Below are 18,691 nucleotides of genomic sequence, written 5' to 3' on the forward strand. Positions count from 1 at the left end.
CTTTTGCGGAGTCAGAACCAGCCTTGAAGGGGATGGTGTGGTAAAACCACCTCGCCATCCAATGGCGGTCCCACTTTGACATGGCGGCGTTCACCAGCCAGAGATCGGACCGCTCGGGGCGAACATTAAAGTTTACGTTCCCGAACACTGTCTTCTTCGTTCCAGCTGGGGTAATCACCGTCTTTGAATTCACGGTGGCAAAGAATATGGTGCCGAAGAGTTCGGCGCTTGGCTCAAACCCGGAAGTCCGGCACGCCTAGTCGAAGATAGCGATCCGGACCAGCGCCGATGGGCTCAACTGCAGGAGCTCCACCTGGAAAAGGCGAAGAATCTCCGGCAACAACGCGTTGCATGGAAACCGGAGCCCCGCCTCAAAAAACACTGCGAACACCACTGTCCGGTTGTCGACGGGCTTCGGTACAACGGCTTTCCCCGGGGCGAAAGCCTATCCCTTGACTAACGCCCCAGAGCTGACCAACTTTGCCAGCTCACCGTCGTCTATGAGAGAAATCCCTAAATAGACGGTGGTGTCGTCGTCAATCCGGCCGGGGTCAGGCCCTTTTGCCGAAGAGGGGTTAGGCTTGCGGGGAGCCATGACGAAGGACGTATGAAGTGGCGAAGGGTGTGTGCAGTGGCGAAAAAAGGGGTGTGAGCGAGAAATCTAAAGGGCCCAGGGGTGCCGTGAGAGCAAGAACGAAGGAAGAGAGCGCGAGTGGTGAAAGTGGCAAGTCTGGCGGTGAAAAGATAACGGGGGAGCATATATAGCCCAACAAGGCGACGTTTCGCCTACCCACCAGTAATAAAGCGCCACGTGTCGCGAGGGTAGGCGAAACGGTAAATTCCCATCGACCGAGCTGCACAGTAAAAAGCCCACAAAGGGAAGGCCCATTACTGTTCCTTTCGGCCCGGTAAAAATAAAAAATATATATATCACCGTCTGCATGAGGCGAAGAGCGGCAAATCAATACCAGCCGCACAGACAACAAACTTTATTTGCAGGAACAATGTGGAACAATGTAGGTTTCGGCAGGAGCATCGGTCAAAAGGGGGCGCCACATACCATACCACATACCACATGGTTTGCACGTTCTCGGCCGAAGCTCCAATCTCACCCTTGCCCGTGAGGGGCTTGTTGGCGGTATGGCATGAGGCCCTTCGGCCAAAATCTGCCGAAGGCTATGCGAGGAGTGGGGATCCAAGCCCGAGACGTCAAAGTTAGGCGGGGCGAAGCCTCCCCCCCCCCAATGGCGAAGACTATGGAACAAGGACGGCGAGAGGCGAAGGATCATGCGGGTACTCTGCCAAGCCGGAGGCCATTTGGGCGAAGGATGCAGGACGAAGAGTATATGCCGAAGGGAGACGACTTTGCCAAAGCAAGCTTGCCCCCGCGAGGGCCGAAGAAGCCTTTTCCGGCCCATCAAGCATAGGGGCCATTGGGCCGACGATCACCTAACGGCCCATCAAGGGTCCATGAACCTCTATTACACTATGTACCCATGTAAATGTCCCTTTCATAAGGGTAACCATGTAAATTCCCCTGTATAACAAAAACCCTAGTAGTAAGAACCTGTAATAAGGGCTATAAATAGTCTCATAGGGCCATGTAATAGGGGGATCCAAGAAAAATTCTCTAATCAATACACTTTACTTTCAACCACTGTTGAGTAACCACGTCTTTCGACGTAGGCAGTTGTCGTTTCGACAACAATATGATTTTTTGAGTAAAATGCAACAGCGGTCCTTAAACTTGTTAGGAGGTTTCACTTAGGTCCATGAACTTGCAAAGCGCACATCGAGGTCCCTAAACTTGATTTATTGTATCATCCCGATCCAAAGCCGCGTTTAACCATGGTCTTGCCTATGTGGCACGCCACGTGGATGATGACATGTAATTTTTTTATTTTTTTCTCCCTTCTTCCTTCTTTTTTCTCTTTCTTCCTTGTCGAAAAGACGAAAATGCCTCGTACACATCATCGTCCATGTCATCGTCTTTTTATACAAGAGAAAAAAGAAGGAAGAAGGGAGAAAAAAATATAAAAAATCCATGTCATCGTCCACGTGGCATGCCACGTAGGCAAGACCACGGTCAAAAGTGGCTTTGGACCTGGATGATACAATAAACCAAGTTTAGGGACCTCAATGTGCGTTTTGCAAGTTCGTGGACCTAAGTAAAACCTCCTGACAAGTTTAAGAACCGTTGGTATATTTTATTCTGATTTTTTTAAAGCAACTTTCGTGTAGAAAATTTTTGAAAAAAAAAACGTACCGTTTAATAGTTTGAAAAGCGTGCGCGCGGAAAAACGAGAGGTGGGTTGAGAAGAGGGAGTGCCGAACTCAGCCTTAAATACATATGCCACCGCTGCGGTAGATCAGCCTGCAATTCCTAGCTAGCTGAGCCTGGCCATATATATGCACAATGCAAGAGCTTAACTAGTTTCAAGGCCAATATAATGGTCCAGGATGCATGGCTCGTCGTCTCCTGTGATGTGCGAGTCATCACGTGCATAGCAAAATGGGAAGCATGGGTGGTCGACGGAAGCATCCACCAACCAAACAAACAACACATACTACTAGTAGTAGTACATAGGATTCCAAAGGTGCAGGGCGCATGCAAATGCAACAAGAAACGGGCACGGACCGTGGCCCATGGGTACCCACCCCCACCCAACACACACCCGGTGAAGAGAAATTGGGGGAGAAATCATACGGTTTGAACTGTCGGATCATCACTGTGAGCCTGTTGGTTTGTTTGTAGGAGTTTCTAACAGCTGCAGCTTCTTTTAAAATTTATATTTACTAAAAGTTCCGTCAAACAGTTTAGATTTTTATCTAGATTCTGATATAATTTAGATAATAAACTAGAAGCCAGATTCTTACAAGCTACTTCTTATAATTTTAATTTTAAGCCCTCCAAAAACGGCCATGTGATTTGTTCCTTGGCTCTTCCACTCTCTAGCTCCAACAAATCGCAATCACAGTAACTCTAGTCTAGCGAGGCTTGGCAGCGGCATGACCAGTTAGTGTTCAGGGCTAGGATCAGGGTAGGAGGGGAAATTCCTTGTCTTACCCTTGCTCAATTGATTCTTTCTACAGATGGCACAGTAATGGGCGGTAGGAGATCAACGTAGGATTTTTTTGCTAAGCTGGAGGAGAGAAGGAAACAGAGAACGCGCGGCGACTAAATTTGCCACCCGGCTACACGCGCGGCCCAAGGTTGTGGGGCCCGCTGTGATGGAAGGGAATAAATGCTACCATCCTCACGCGTGTCGTCCTCTTCCTTCGCGGCCATCGCAGTCGCCCAGTCATTGTCCCACCGCCTCCGCCGCAGCCGCCATCCTTGTCCTGCTGCTGCGGTCGCTGTCAGCTCGTCCTCATCCTCCCGCGGCAACCGCCGCGCCGCAGCCGCTGTCCTCGCCCGCATCCGCTGCGTCATGGCCACCATCCTCGCTCGCATCCACCACGCCGTGCCCTGCATCCCTTCCGCCGTCGTCGCCCGCATCTGCCACTCCACGGTCACCGTCCTCGTCCTCAGTGGCTGCCGTCGTCCTCGCCCGCATCCGTCGCGCCACGGCCGTTGTCCTCGTCCATCCCACCGTCCTCACCCACATCCATCGCGCCCCGCCGTCCCCGTCCTCATCCATCCCCTCGTCCTTGCACGCGCCCGTCCCACCACCCTCGTCCACGTCTGCAGCGGCCACCGTCCCCGTCGCCGTCTCCTGCGCCCATCCCACTTTTTCTCCCGCGGTTGCCGTCCCTCTCACGCGTTCGTCGCCCTCGTCCTCCGTGGCTGCCGTCACCGTGTCCACTGCAGCTGCCGCCGTCTCCCTCGCCCCGGCCTCGCCCCAGCCGCATCCGTGCATTTGGCTGGGACACTGCCTCGTTATCACCGCCTCACCGGCAAGAAGAAAGCTGAAAGGGATGGATGGGAGCAAGCAAGAGAATAGAGGGATGGTGGGCCCATAAAAATAAAAAAAATATTTGTGTTCCAATAAGTATATGATATCTCTATTGTATCAGTTGACTATAATGGTTACTGCAGTGTGTCAATATATTGCAGCCGATAGTTGGCTCTGTTACTGAGCTCGCTCTAAGGTGATTGAAGTGAATTAATTCCGTGCCCGCTCGGAGCCAAACCTCACAAATGACCACATGGCATATCCATGTTGCTGATGGTAGCGTGCGGATAACATACTTGATCAGCATGTTAAAATCTTAAGGACAATGAAGTGAATTAATTCCATACCTACTTGATGCTGCCGTGAAAAGGTCAAGTGTAGAATATAATGCACAGCTATCTCATGTAGCGTCCAGCCAAGTCGATCCAGAACCAGAGTCACATAGGAAAGAAAAGAAGGGAAATCCAGACGAACAAACAGGCAGCATGTGAGAACTGAGAAACTATCCACGAAATTGTCAAGTCAGTCATCATCCTTGTAGGGGTATTCCTCTGGGACTTGCTTGGTAAGCTTCACTCGCATCTCGTAGGCATCATCCCCACGAAGCATATCACGGACCCATGTAACCTCGGTCTTCATGGACACCTATATGACAATTGCAATTCAATCAGAGTAGCACTTGTAAAAGATTTCTCTTGACTGATAAACAAAGTATAAAAATATCATGTGCTGATAAAGGAAATTCCGTTATGCTATTATGGTGAGAAATAGTAGGGCATAACCCCACATAATAGAGCAGGTTGGTTGCTGATGGCACCTTAACAGTCATCTAGTCATTATGAACTAACTTAAATATGTACAACAAGACCATGAGAATTTTGATGAAAACGACAACTTCCTGTCATGCATCCATAGATCGTTCAACATGAAGAGGGAAGGAGAAGGTAGCGGAAGCTGAAAAACAAACCATTTCCAGTGCACCCCTAATAACTCCACTTAGCACATTGCAGTACTGAAGACCTTGGCAAGTATCAGGAAGTTCAACAAAGTCTACAAGAGGATTGTCCTCCAATACAAAGCTGCAGCTTGTACCCTCAGCATCCCAATTGGTGACAGTTGCAGTCACACCCAAGAACATTTTGAATCCAAGCTGTTTTAAAAAGGAGAAATAAAACTTTTAGATCATATACCTATATCTTAATGCACCATCAAGTCCGGGATATCTGAATAAGGACAATAAGCTCTGGAAACATGTAATAATGTTCTCGAGCGATAATGTTCCTATTCAATCTGAACCATATAATAACAAGTTTAACGAAAATACCTTTGCGATGACATCGGCAGTCTCCTTGAAGTCAACACACCTTGATACATTTGATTTGGCCAAGAACTCGTCAACCAACCGAGTTCCAATGTTGTAGCCCCTGCAAAGTGAAAATAAATATAGCAGCGACTTATTTAGGAAAGAGCGAAAAGACAATGGAAGAAGGTAGTAGTAAATTATGAAAAAAAAAATGCAGCCAGCAAGCCATAGATACTGATTAGCTCTACTAAATAAGAATCCCAATATTCGCCAGATAATCACTTGATATATTTTCCTACTTCAAAGTCAAGATTCAGTTAATATCATCCCTATACATGGACATATACTAATTGTTGTGGCACTCTAACCCCACTAGTGTTTAATGAAGTAAAGAAATTCTAAAACTGGAATATAATAGGATATGTTTGTACATATTATTCCCCCCACCCCCACCCCCATTGGACCATGACACCATGAAGGTGTTGTGAATATAAGGCGCCGTGAAATGCCATATCAAAATGATCAATCACCATTTGGTTGCGGTGTAAAGTCTGCACTAAATTGGAAAATCAGATAATCCAGGCATAAGGTTGAGCTTCTAAATCCCTAATCGTTGTAATACACCTTCAAGAAGAACTTTACTAAAGGTCACCTTTACGAATACTTGGATCATTCAGACTACCTAAACGTTCGTTAGTTTGCTCAAAATTCCACAGCAAAGTCTACATAGAATCCTCAGCAAAATTGGTTATATAGCATCGAAAGTTCACGTTTTTGGTTTTATAGCACCGAAAGATGCCGGTTCACTTTAATAGCACCCAAAGTTCACCCGTTCCCATTTTTAACACTTCCGTCAACTTTCGATCGTTTTCCGTTCGCCTTGATCGCTATTGGCCCACCCACGCACGTGATATGACGTTTCTACCCCTCATTGCCATGCATTCTACTTGTACTTGTGAGGGGTAGAAATGTCACTCACATCGCGTGCGTGGCTGGGTCAATAGCGATCAAAGCGAACGGAAAACGATCGAGAATTGACGGAAGTGTTAAAAATGGGAACAGGGTGAACTTTGGGTGCTATTAAAGTGAACCGGCATCTTTGGTGCTATAAAACCAAAAACGTGAACTTCGATGTTATATAACCAATTTTGCCTTACTGAGGCCATTGTAGCTGCTTCACTGTAATTTGTGGGTTGCAAGAAGTGAATATTTCCGAATTCCTACTCCCATAACACGATCGCCGTCTCGATTCCTACCCTAAATGGAACAAGAAAATTAGACACCGAGGAAGAGGAGAACCACACACACATACATCTGATCAAGCTGCTTGTTGACCTCCTCGACCTCCTCCAGATCCGTGAGCAGCTGCCTGACGATGGCCCCGTACGTGAGCGTGAACAGCTCCGCGTTCTGCGAGCAAAAGGAGAAAGCCAAAACGAAGCAGATCAGGGCGGGCGGCCGGGTAGATCCAGGGGGAGGTTTCTGACTTGCTGCGGAGCAAACGTGGTGGGGGGGCGGGATCTTACGACGCGCTCGACGCTGCCGAAGAGGGCGTCCCCGGACTTGGGCCCCGTGAGCGGCGGCATCTCCCGGGATCGCGCGGCGCCTCTCGCCGGCGGCGACCGGAGCTCGTCGGTGGCGGTGGCGGTGAGGGTGAGGCGGGTGTGTGAGAGAGAGAGATCGGAGTGTAAAGCCGGAGGCGAGAACCGCCTATGGGCCTTGTAGCCTACTTACTAGATGGGCCGAGACGGGATTGCGACCTCACAACACTGTTCCTTTCGCAGATGATGTCCTCTTCAACCAGACTACCAGAGTCATTCAATTCAATGTGATTAATAGTAGATACTCGCTCCGTTTCAATATGTTTGACACCGTTAATTTTTTAAGTACATGTTTGATCATTCGTCTTATTTAAAATATTTAATTATTTATTTATTCTTTTCATATCATTTGATTCATTGTTAAATATACTTTCATGTACACATATAGTTTTACATATTTCAAAAAAAAATTTGAATAAGACGAACGGTCAAACATGTGCTAAAAGGTTAACGGTGTCAAATATTTTGAAACGGAGGGAGTATTATTTTTCACGAACGTGTGTAAGGATAATACGTCATTTCTTAATTATTTCCTCCGTTTCCTATTACAAGTCGCTTTGACTTTTTTTTCACGTTAAAATTCTTTAGGTTTGAATAAGCTTATAGAAAAATTTCACAACATCTACAATACTAAATTAGCTTTATAAATATAATATCGGATAAATTTTGATAATATATTTTTTATTAGAAATGTTGCTATATATTTTATAAATTTTGTCAAACTTAAAAATATTAAAAAAATGACTTATAGTAATATAAAATGTATGGAGAAGAAGATAACAAACGCTATACAAAATCCTATTATGTAGTTGGTACCCACTAAAATACATTTATTCATATAAAACAAGACATGTGAGAAGCCACATCATCAATAATTTTAAGCCTTCAGATCACATTAGTACAAAGATAACAACCGTTGGATCAAGAAACTACTTACATGCAAGAAGCCACATCATTAATAATTTTAAGCCATCGGATCACATATATACTTTCTATATAGTTGATACCCACTAACAATTATTAGAAGCTAAGCTCAACTTGCAAGTATGCTACATCATCACCCACTAGCAATTACTATTTTAGACCATTTAAAATCCCATGCAAGCATGCCACATCTTCACTCACTAGCAATTACTATTCTAGGCTATTAAAATCTCATGCAAGCATAACACATCATCTGCAATATTATATTATAGAGATTAACAAGTATGTGCCAAATCATCTTTCTCACATTATTTTCTTAACATTTTAACTTTCATCATTTCGACAATATTTAACATATACTCATACATGGATCCCGCAGCAAAGCGCGGGGTATCACCTAGTTAGTACAAAGATAACAATCGTTAGATCGAGAAGCTGCTTGTCCATCTAATTCATCATTTATTAGTTGTACATTCACCTCCCTTTGCTTCACCTCATAGTCATACATATTACCTATTTTGCATGTAACACTGTGTTTTTCACTTCTAAGTCCTAAAAATAATGCTATTTTTTGAATACAACACAAATTATTGTTTAAGATGTGACTTTTGTTTTATAATGCATGATTAGATATCACATAATTATAAGGTATTATTATCTGAAACCATTTTCAGAGCAAGCTTGAGTGAAGTAGAGGGGTATAAACTATCTAACTGTAACGTTATCTATATTGCGCATGAAAATTATATTCATATATTATAACAATACACAATGGTGTTTTAAAAAATAAAGCATGAATTATATTGTAATAACATAGGGTATATATAAAGCTACATTATCATATTGTAATAACTTTTGTTGGGGAAGAAGCTGACAGGTGGGCCACCTGTCGGAGAGGGGGAGAGGAGACCAGCATGGGAAGGTAAAGTGGACTTCAAGGGAGAGGGGCCAAACGAGCCGAGCGGGGAAGGGGCGGGAGTCGGCCCAAGAGAGAGAGATAAAGGGAGAATGGGCCGGGAGAAGGAAGGGGAAAGGCCGGCCTGAGAGAGGGAAGTGGGCCGCGCGGGAGAGGGAAAGGACTTGGGACGGCCCAAGGGGAAAAATGATTGTACTTTGTTTTTCATTTATTTAATTAATGGCTGAAATGATGTTTGTATTAATACAATTATTTCTTGAGCTTAAAAAATTTACGGGAAATTTCAGAGAGTATATTAAGGCATGGAGAATATTAAAAAATATTTCTAGCCATGATTTTTAAAGGAAGTTGTAATTTCGCTCAATAATTTTTCTTGATAAATTGTTTAAAACTTTAAGTTAATTTCTAGAAATGGATTATTGAATGATTTTTAATTCCAAACAAAAATTGGGGCATGACTATAGTGAAGGAGCACAGGGCTGCAACTAGCGGTGGACGGTGGCAGTTGCAGGACGGACCTCGGTGAGGAAGCTCTAGGGCAGCGGCGCCGGCCATGACGGAGATGGCTCTCTCTCCCCCCTTCTCCCCTGTCTCCTTTTTTTCTTCATGGGGGACAACAAGGGAGCGCGGGGCGGAGTTTGGCGTGGGATCTTTAGTGGACGCCACTGGGGTAGCCTGCGCCGGCGCCAATAGCCCCGAGCTCGTCGGGACGTCCTAGTGGGAAAGTGAATGAGAGATATGGGTGAAGGGATAGAAGATTAACATGTAGGGCCACTATATTTTACTCTTTTTTTTGTCGGTTTGACATGTGGGTCCCATTAAGTTTTTATTTTTTAGTTGACACATAAGTACCATGTAGATGACTAATGGCACGAAGACTAAGTCAACAAGCCACATGGATGCTACGTAGGACAAAACCACCAGCCAAATCGTCAAGGGACTCGATTTGCACAAGTTTTCGAAGATGGGAGAGGAGTTATACCTTGTATTACGGTTGATAGAGGCAATTCAACCAAGGGCAAGAATTGAGGGATGCCACGTAGGACAAAACCACCAGCCAAACTGCCGAGGGACTCGATTTGCACCAGTTTTCGAAGATGGGAGATGAGTTATACCCGATATTTAGGTTGAGAGAGGCGATTCAACCAAGGGCAAGAATTGAAAGAGGTCAAACAGACTTATTCCCATGAGAAAATAGCAGTAAAATATACTCACAAATGCTTATGCGATATAACTTCGTTGATTAGTATATGTTCGATTTAGTTTTGGTTCGTCATTAATACCTTTTTTTTTCTCGAACACAGTACGCAAGAGCCAAATAAACGCCACTAATATTTATTAGTACTGAATTTTTAAAGCTTACTCCCTCCGTCCCAAAAAAAGACAAACCCTGGTTTTCGTGTCCAACGTTTGACCGTCCATCTTATTTGAAAAAATTATGAAAAAAATAAAAAGATAAGTCACGCATAAAGTATTAATCATATTTTATCATCTAACAACAATGAAAATACTAATTATAAAAAAATTCATAGAAGACAGACGGTCAAACGTTGACACGGAAACCCAGGGTTTGTCTTTTTTTGACGGAGGGAGTATATGTCGAGAAATAGGACAATATGCCACACTTATTAGGTGGTCTCAACAAAATGTCACTTGATAAAATATACCGGATAAAATATCATTCAATACATTGTCTTCAGGATATTTTGCTACTTTGAAAAGTTTTAGCTATTTGATTTCCTTTTCTCCCCCTTCACGCAAAAACACCCTTGGCTGCTCCTAAATAGTTCATATTGACATGTAGTCTATCTCTGTACCAACTCAGGCATCAAAATAGCAGGCAGACAAATGAGCACCAAACTCAAATTTTCAGATTGACAGCAGCCAAACCAGAGTTCCAGATTGTTCAATCGAGTTCATACACAAACCATTTAACACGTAATTCAGTGCATATACAAATTGTTCAACTGAGCAACATAATTTTAAGGATAAATTGGCAAACTAGGTATTCTTGTCTTCCTGTCTGGCCAGTAGAGACATGAGCGCGGGGAAGGGCCAAGCCGGACGGGCGACGGCACTCCTGGTCCTGCTTCCCTGATGCCATCCAACGGTAGAAACGGAGACGGAGACGGAGAGAGAGAGAGAGAGAGAGAGAGAAAGCGGTCGGCGGCGCTGGAGGAGTCGCGTGGCATGGCGGAGGCGGCAAGCAGCGACAGAGCGGTGCTGGAGGAACCGCACGATGGGCGGGCAATGCTGCGGAGGCAGCGGTCGAGCGGCAATGCAACGCTTGATTTGGATTGAGAAGGGGTTGATCTGATCTGTTAAGGAGCCAAGGACGTTTCACTCATTTCATGTGCAAGGGAGAAAAGAAAAGAAAATAGCTAAAAATCTGCAAAGTGACAAAATATACTGAAGGCAACGTATTAAATGGCTTTTTATCCTGTGCATCATATTAAATGTCATTTTGTTGAAACCACACGGTAAGACCGTAAGAGTAGCATATTGTTTTTTTGTCTCGTATATTGTTAATGTTAAAGCTAACAAGCATGATATGTGAGAGCACGACAACATGGTTAATAAGCATCGGTATAATAATACTATAATATGTTTTTTGTGTTACACACTGTATCTTAATGCATGCTGATTGTTTGTTTAGATTTTAGAATATGATGTAGAGTAATTTTGTTCATGTTTTATAAGTTCCTATATAAATAAAAAGAGTAAATTAAAGTTTTGGTCATCTTTTACGGTCAAAGTTTTACTTTAGACTATGCCTTATCCAATATTTTTATTTTAGAACCGGTAACTATCGACGTTTGATGTCGCGATTCCGGTATTTGCATAGTATGGGGATCGTTAGTACTAGGATATATGCGAGACTTAGGTAAAAGAGACAGAGACGAGGATTTTTATACAGGTTCGGGCCCCTGAATTGTCAGGTAATAACCCTACATCCTGTTGGCCGAAGCCGATCGTTGCTCTTATTCATCATAATCACACCAGTACAATATTTGGGGTAGCCTATCTAACTATTGTTGACATGGCAGTCTGAAGGTCTGACTCGTAGTCGACAATAGGGTAGCCTTCCTCCTCGAATCCGCATCCGGCGAGATCAGAGACAGCGCTATATCTCTCCTGACGGTAGCCATAGGCACCGTAGGGGACTAGCCATGCCTATCTCTGAAGTCGATATCCAGCGTCTTGTCTTGGCGTATGTTGGTCTGTATGTTGATCTTGTATCTTGATCTATTGTTCCGCGTCCCCTCTCCTCCCGGGGGTCTTGTATTTATACCCATAGGTGTTCCCTTGTCCAAGTAGAACTAGGGAAACCAATATGGATACAATCCGAGTAGTCCTTGTCGTTTTCATGTAGAACTCTGGTTGTCTTTTCTTATCCGGAACTTTATCCATATCCGAGGTCAGTGTCCGTATAAGACATGGTATGTGGTGGGTCCTACCGAGATTTAGTTAACTACTATTAGGTATGTGGTATCCATAACCTTGACAGTAACTTTGTCATTTTTCGGTTTGGATCACCCAACTCTTTTAACTATTCATGTCAACCCTCTAATCTGGTAAAGATATGTGTTGCATATAAGGGAATGTTCATTGATCTATCATAACTGATTTGATTGAACTTGTAGATGGAAGTTTTTTTTGCCGTGGTCCAAACAAAAAAAAATAGCAAAGTTACTGGGTCCAAAGTGTAAAGACTTGATCCAAGGTGAAACTCAGAAAATAAAAAAAAATCATTCTGCCTTAAAAAAATAAATAGATATAGTTTCTCTTGATAAAAAAAATCATAAATCTGAAAAAGAAACTTGAATGAGAGGTCTAGGGTTTTAGCCCAAAAGGCCCATATACTTATAAACCTCCCATCTCCAAACCCTCCTCTCTCTCTCTCACATCCTCCCATCGCGCCGCCACCTCTCCCCAACCCTAGCTAGCTCCCCCTCCTTCCCCGGCGGCGACATCGACGATGGCGGCGGCTGCGGCAGGCGGCGGCGGCGGCGGCGCCCCGCGGGCGCTCTCCCAGCGGGAGCAGGACATCCAGATGATGCTCGCGGCGGACGTCCACCTCGGCACCAAGAACTGCGACTTCCAGATGGAGCGCTACGTCTACAAGCGCCGATCCGACGGTACGATCCGCGCCTCCCCCTCCCTCCCCTCGAAACCCCACCCGCTCGCGTATAGATCATACCTCTTCTAGATTTGTGGTCCGTCGCGATCTCGCAGGCGTAGGCGTAGCTAGATCTGTCTAAGTTGGTGCGAGTGAGTAGGTTTCTTCCCTGTGATAAGCCGAAATCCGTTGTGTTAGGATGCGGGCTTTGGTGTGTTTTTGCTAATTGTAGACTGGCAGGAGACCATGCCGCTGTTCTTTTTTTTTTTTTCTGTTTGTGATGGGATTAATGTTTCAGCATATGGAGGTAATGCAGTACGGTTGCTAGGTTTTTTTCATAGTTATTAGTAGTTACCATGCACCAAGGGCCTAATAGTTTAATCTATCTATTTAGCCGAAGCAACCTAGTCTTGTCTTGTGCTGGGGTAGTGGGATTGTTGTTCAATTCCAATTTCTCACAAATGTTACATGCGGCAACTTCTCCTATTTTTGAAACTTGTGCCCTGGATCATGGTTTTTTTCCCTTTATAATTTATTGTTTAATGCAGCAACCTGACGAGGTAAAGTATGCTTCTTGTAATGATTTCTTTTGTTGTTGAAGAAAACGTGAATGTGAAAGGCCTCCTTCATCTGCATTCTCATAAGCGATAGATTCTTGATTATGTAACAATGGTGATGACAAGAGGCTATCCTTGCATATTTTCCTTCAGGCATTTTCATCATTAACCTTGGCAAAACCTGGGAGAAGCTTCAGCTGGCTGCCAGAGTGATTGTTGCCATTGAGAACCCACAGGACATCATCGTGCAGTCTGCTAGGCCTTATGGTCAGAGGGCTGTCCTCAAGTTTGCACAGTACACCGGAGCTCATGCCATTGCTGGCAGGCACACTCCTGGTACATTTACCAACCAACTGCAAACCTCATTCAGTGAGCCACGTCTTCTCATCCTTACTGACCCCAGGACAGATCATCAGGTTATATTTGTTCCATGAGCACTCTTTTGCAATGGAGTTTGCATATGTGTTTATAGCTGTCAATTGTTTTGATGTTTTGTGCAGCCAATCAAGGAGTCTGCTCTTGGAAACATCCCCACTATTGCTTTCTGTGACACTGATTCTCCCATGCGCTATGTCGACATTGGTATTCCTGCCAACAACAAGGGGAAGCAGAGCATTGGTTGCCTCTTCTGGCTGCTTGCTAGGATGGTTCTTCAGATGCGTGGCACAATTCTCCCTGGGCACAAGTGGGATGTCATGGTAAACTTTGACAATGATTGAACACATTTCAATTCATCATTTTTGGATCTGTACCTGAATTGCCTTTTGTGTATAACATGCTACCTTTAACGGCCCATTTGGTTGGAGGGAGTTTTTAGGAGGGATTGGGAGTTTAGAGGGATGAGGCTATTAAGTGTTTTGCTTGGTTGGGAGACATGGGAATTTTGGTGGGATGGGGATGGGGAATTGAGGAAGGAACTTCCTCCTTTTCAATACCTGGGTAGGGGCAGGTAATTGGGAGGGAATTCCTCCTTTACTTTGTCTAAGCAAATCTCAGCCATCCGTTTTTATTAATGACCTAATCTCCAACTAAACTCCCTATCAATTTCCATCACCTCTACCAAACAAGATATTGGGATTAAAAATCAAATTCCCATCTTAATCCCATCATCAATTCCCTTGTGTAAATTCCCAATCCCCTTCCATCGAGTTACCAAACAAGCCGTAAGTCTTCTAATTTCTCCTTGATTCTGTTTCTCTTTTGTAGGTTGATCTTTTCTTTTATAGAGATCCAGAGGAAGCTAAGGAGCAGGAGGAAGAGGAGGCTGCAGTAGGTCCTGAATATGCTGCAGTTGCTGAGTATGGTGCTGCTCCAACTGACAATTGGGGTGACCAGCAATGGGGTGGAGAGGTCCAGCCTCCTGCCCTCCCTGCTGCACCGACTGGGGAATGGGGTGCTGCTCCAGGTTGGCTTGCCGCCCTGATTTTCAACAATCTTAATTTCATTCCTACTTAATTATTTCTCCTGTTTCCCTTAATATGATGTTTAGTAAATTATGAGCTTATATGAGATTATATGGTACACATTTGAAGCTCTACGAGGTCATTTGTACCTAGGTAATTTTTAGTTCTTATCCAACCAAAAAATGCTTCATGTGTTGAGGGGAAACGGGATATTATGAGGGCAAAATGGGATAAGTTTTGTGTGTAGAGGGGAAACGGGATATTATGAGGGTAAAATGGTATAAGTTTTTTATGGTGATCACCAGGTGAGATTTACATGTGAATAAAGAGAATAGAAAAGTCTATGGGGACAAGTATTTTTCGAACAGTTGGATTAGATTCTCATCTGGAGTGAGTAGAACTTTAATTGCAGTGTGTTAAGCTGAAGAGTTTACAAGTGTCTTAGCCTGTCTAATTGGACTTCAATTGTGTGATTGGTTTCTTGGTTGTCTTTTGTCTGATGATATGTTTGATTGCATAAACAAGATTAATTGTTATAATGTCTTGAACAATGGGATTAGACTAATGTTGAATAAATAGAACAATACTAACGCTTCTATCAAAAGTGCTTCTTTTTTTTTGGTTCTATGATGAGACTAAACTGTCTAAAAACTCTCTAAAACCTGTAACATGGTCTAATGTTTGTTGTGCATTCAAACGGCAGCTCCTGTGGCTGCAGAAGGGTGGGATGCAGTTGCTGTTCCTCCTGCCGCCGCTGCTGCTGTTGCACCTCCTGCCGCCCCTGGATGGGAGGAAGGCAGTGCTCCGGCACCTACTGGCTGGTAGGAAATGTGCGGATCATCATTCGTCAGCTACTGGAGGAAAACTGAGTTACTTAACATTATGTAATGTATTTGGTAGATCTGTTTAAGTAGCTCCATGTTAAAGTATTGCATAATGTTAAGTGAGAATCAATTTTGAATGCCGATGCATCTGGTTACTGCGTGTTAGCTTCCTTCCTGTCAACGTTCATGGATTACATTGCTTCAAGTGCATTTTGTGAGCAAATGCTATGACTTGCAACTCTGGTAATTTTTCTTGTATATCTTCTGATGTCATTTGTCGGTGAGCATTCCTGTGCCTTATGCTTGATATTTATGGCATGCATCTGTGGTATAACTGCATAACGTTGCTGCCTGACATTATGGATTTGCTCAAACGTTTGATAAAGTATCTAATAGTTTCTGGACATTATGGCAATTATCTCGCTATCTCGACAACTGAGCATGGTGCAATAGCTGAGCTGATTTTGCAAGCTCATTAATACGAGTGAAGGCAGCTTTAATCCCTTCATTTGCCGAATGCTCCCAAGTTGCACTGACGATTAAGCGCCCCATTTGCCCTACGTTTGGTGGGAGTATTCATTCGCCTGTCTGCCTGTGGTTTGATCTAAATCAGAATCAACTTATGATGTTTCCATTTCTGACATTCTTATTAAACAGACTCTTGCTAGAGTTCCGGGTCGGATGTAAGAACAAATCTGCACTGTTTCTCGACAAGAACTGAAGCATATATCTTCAGCCTCCTGAACTCTTCCGTTTGCACATGCTTTGGCAGCTGCAGAGGTATCAAATCAGATTGGGCCCAAATTAAGGTTCAGACATCCTCGTCTAATTAAGCTGGTAGGATCAATATTTCTGTTGGGTTAGCAACTAAATGCCAGCCTTGGCGTGCCAGCTGCAACACAGCCAAACAAGCTTAGCTTCGCATTTTAGCTACCTTATCTAGCGCCTCATCAAACACGCGTGAGCCGAGCAATGCCGGCGGCACAGCACTTTGGCTAAATTAAGGAGAAAGACAAGGAAATCCCGGCAAGTTTCGGCTACAAACTTGCATGATTTGCCGTTAGATTTCGATTTCTCACCACACACATGCCGGGTTTTTGACGAGCTCTTGGATATCTAGAAATTCCCGACGTGTGCATTTCAAATTGCTTGGACGACCAGATTTTGGCACGCATCGCACGCTCTGCTAAGCACGCATTTGGCGTTTTTTTGCTTCCGTGTTCTTTCTGTGTCAAAGTGTGACAAAATACGAGACACCGGGTCAAATTTTGCCTGGTACCTATCTCAACATTCTTCCTTGAATTTCATTCCGGTGGTGACTAATTGCCAATTTGGTGTTTAAGTACGTGGGTTTTCAATGGCCAGTTTCCTCTAACAGCTCGAGGTTTATGATGATCAGTCATGAAGAAGGCAAAGAATGTCCAAATCGGTCAGAGAAACGGCCGTGCTGCCACAGTACAATAGCACAATAGCGTACAACTTGAACTGCTCTATGAACTTCAGATTCTGAAGGCAGCAACACCCGGTAATTGTAGAGAATTTTTACACGACTCACTTGCGATTTGTCATCACCATTGAAGATATGAAAACTGCGTGAGCTAAGCTTTTGCTTTCTGCTGGGTGCGTTACTTCTCTCTCTATTTTTTCTCAGTTTACAAAGCTGCTGCCACGCTGAAGAAATTACTTCGTCAATCTCAAAATATAAACACTTAAAAAACTTTGGTGCCCTTCAATAAATAAGAAGGGTAAAGAGTAGGACGGTGGTTAGAAATAGAATAGAAAGAAATTTAAATGTAAAGTGATTGATGAGACATGTATTAGCACTACTATGAATGATGGTAGAAATGCTTATATCGTGGAATATTATTTGAATACTAGAAATGTTTGTATTTTAAAACGGTTGTAAATTGTAATAAATACTGAATGTGCATATATCTTCAGTAAAATGGATGACTGGATGTTTACCGTCTGTTCTTCTAGTAACACCAACTTTCTATGCTGAATGTACATGCATGACAGAACAACATTTGTAGAGAAATTTTACACGGCTCATCATTGGTCGTCACTCGTCACAAGGGAAGATTATAAAACTGCTTTTGGTTTTCTGCTAGCTGCATTCTTTTCCCTCTAAAAAAACCTGGATGTTATATAAAGCAAATTTTGCAATAAGGATAAAAAAATGATACTGAAAGTGCATTGATCGTCAGAAAAAAGGTTGGGCTTAATGGTAACTACACTTGTAACATCAAAACCAACAGCATATGCCAGTTTTTCTAATTAAGCTGAATGTACATGCATGATGGAAGCAAGACATGATGCAAGCAGCCAAAATAAATAACAACGAAATAAAACTATGTCATTGACTCGAACAGACAAAAATTGTGACTGTGCACAAAAGAACAAAAACTAAAAAAAAAAGAAATTAGACCAAGGACTGACCATGTAGCCATGCTTTTTTTTCAAATGGTGTTGCTGTCATGATGGCCTAGGACATTATTGTCGGCATTCTACTCATCTTTATGTCATAAAAGGATGACAAACTCATTGTACAGTGAGCGACTAGAATGTCACAGGAGTAAATAAACGGATTTTTTTTGTGTGCGCTTTATTGGCTTCATTTTGCTGCTGTCATTTTCTTTGGTCACTTAATTTTCTAGTAATTGCCCTTGGTATTTTTCTTCTTTGTAGCACTGTAACTTGTACATATCACTTTGATTATGAGTACCTGTCCCAGATAGCCCAATAAGCAATTGAAAAAGACCCTAGAAAGCAAGTAGTGTTTTAAAATTTGTTTGGTCTAATTCCGTCAGCAATACATTTTATTACTAGGTCCTTCGACAATACTAGTACATTTGAAAACATTAAATGTATCTAGAACAAAAGTAATTGTTCTGAAGTCTTTCCAAATTAGCTCTAGAGTTAACTAGCCACTAAGAAATACAATTTAGAATGATTCTAGATCTAACTAATAGTTTATGGAGGGTGACAAATTGGGAGAAAATGGATTAAGGTCCTTAAATGGATTTATATATGTTCCTTCTAGATGATTAAAATAAATTTAGGAGAAAATAAACACTAATTTGAACTCTATGTAGTTCCCCAAAATTATGTAAAAGCTAACTCCATCCTTATGAAGAAAAGGTTAAT

General features: G+C 43.2%; 2 protein-coding genes across 2 annotated transcripts; one reads left to right on the forward strand and one right to left on the reverse strand.

Moving 5' to 3' along the window:
• Positions 1 to 4,227: 4,227 nt before the first annotated feature.
• LOC4333064 (uncharacterized) lies at positions 4,228 to 6,900 on the reverse strand. Its single transcript, XM_015772327.3, has 5 exons — positions 6,726 to 6,900; positions 6,512 to 6,609; positions 5,221 to 5,320; positions 4,864 to 5,046; positions 4,228 to 4,541 (listed from the first exon to the last, which is right to left on the reverse strand). Exons 1-5 carry the CDS (start codon positions 6,783 to 6,785, stop codon positions 4,419 to 4,421), a joined length of 564 nt encoding a protein of 187 aa, XP_015627813.1. The 5' UTR covers positions 6,786 to 6,900; the 3' UTR covers positions 4,228 to 4,418.
• A 5,598-nt stretch (positions 6,901 to 12,498) lies between these two features.
• Positions 12,499 to 15,802, forward strand: LOC107276998 (small ribosomal subunit protein uS2-like). Its single transcript, XM_066308572.1, has 5 exons — positions 12,499 to 12,779; positions 13,471 to 13,733; positions 13,818 to 14,015; positions 14,524 to 14,722; positions 15,424 to 15,802. The coding sequence occupies exons 1-5, from the start codon at positions 12,620 to 12,622 to the stop codon at positions 15,543 to 15,545; spliced, it is 942 nt and encodes a 313-aa protein (XP_066164669.1). The 5' UTR covers positions 12,499 to 12,619; the 3' UTR covers positions 15,546 to 15,802.
• The last annotated feature ends 2,889 nt before the right edge of the window (positions 15,803 to 18,691 follow it).

This window comes from Oryza sativa, chromosome 3 (genome assembly GCF_034140825.1).
Source record: "Oryza sativa Japonica Group chromosome 3, ASM3414082v1".
Lineage (NCBI taxonomy): Eukaryota > Viridiplantae > Streptophyta > Magnoliopsida > Poales > Poaceae > Oryza > Oryza sativa.

What these genes read in the sequence shown, in the direction of transcription:
- LOC4333064 (XM_015772327.3), bottom strand. Translation starts at nt 6,785, where the DNA reads ATGCCGCCGCTCACGGGGCCCAAGTCCGGGGACGCCCTCTTCGGCAGC. An exon ending in TCGGCAGCGTCGAGCGCGTC is followed by an intron (nt 6,610 to 6,725) that starts GTAAGATCCCGC and finishes TTTTGCTCGCAG; the next exon opens with AACGCGGAGCTGTTCACGCT. An exon ending in CTGCCGATGTCATCGCAAAG is followed by an intron (nt 5,047 to 5,220) that starts GTATTTTCGTTA and finishes TTTTTAAAACAG; the next exon opens with CTTGGATTCAAAATGTTCTT.
- LOC107276998 (XM_066308572.1), top strand. Translation starts at nt 12,620, where the DNA reads ATGGCGGCGGCTGCGGCAGGCGGCGGCGGCGGCGGCGCCCCGCGGGCG. An exon ending in GGCACAAGTGGGATGTCATG is followed by an intron (nt 14,016 to 14,523) that starts GTAAACTTTGAC and finishes TCTCTTTTGTAG; the next exon opens with GTTGATCTTTTCTTTTATAG. An exon ending in GGAATGGGGTGCTGCTCCAG is followed by an intron (nt 14,723 to 15,423) that starts GTTGGCTTGCCG and finishes TTCAAACGGCAG; the next exon opens with CTCCTGTGGCTGCAGAAGGG.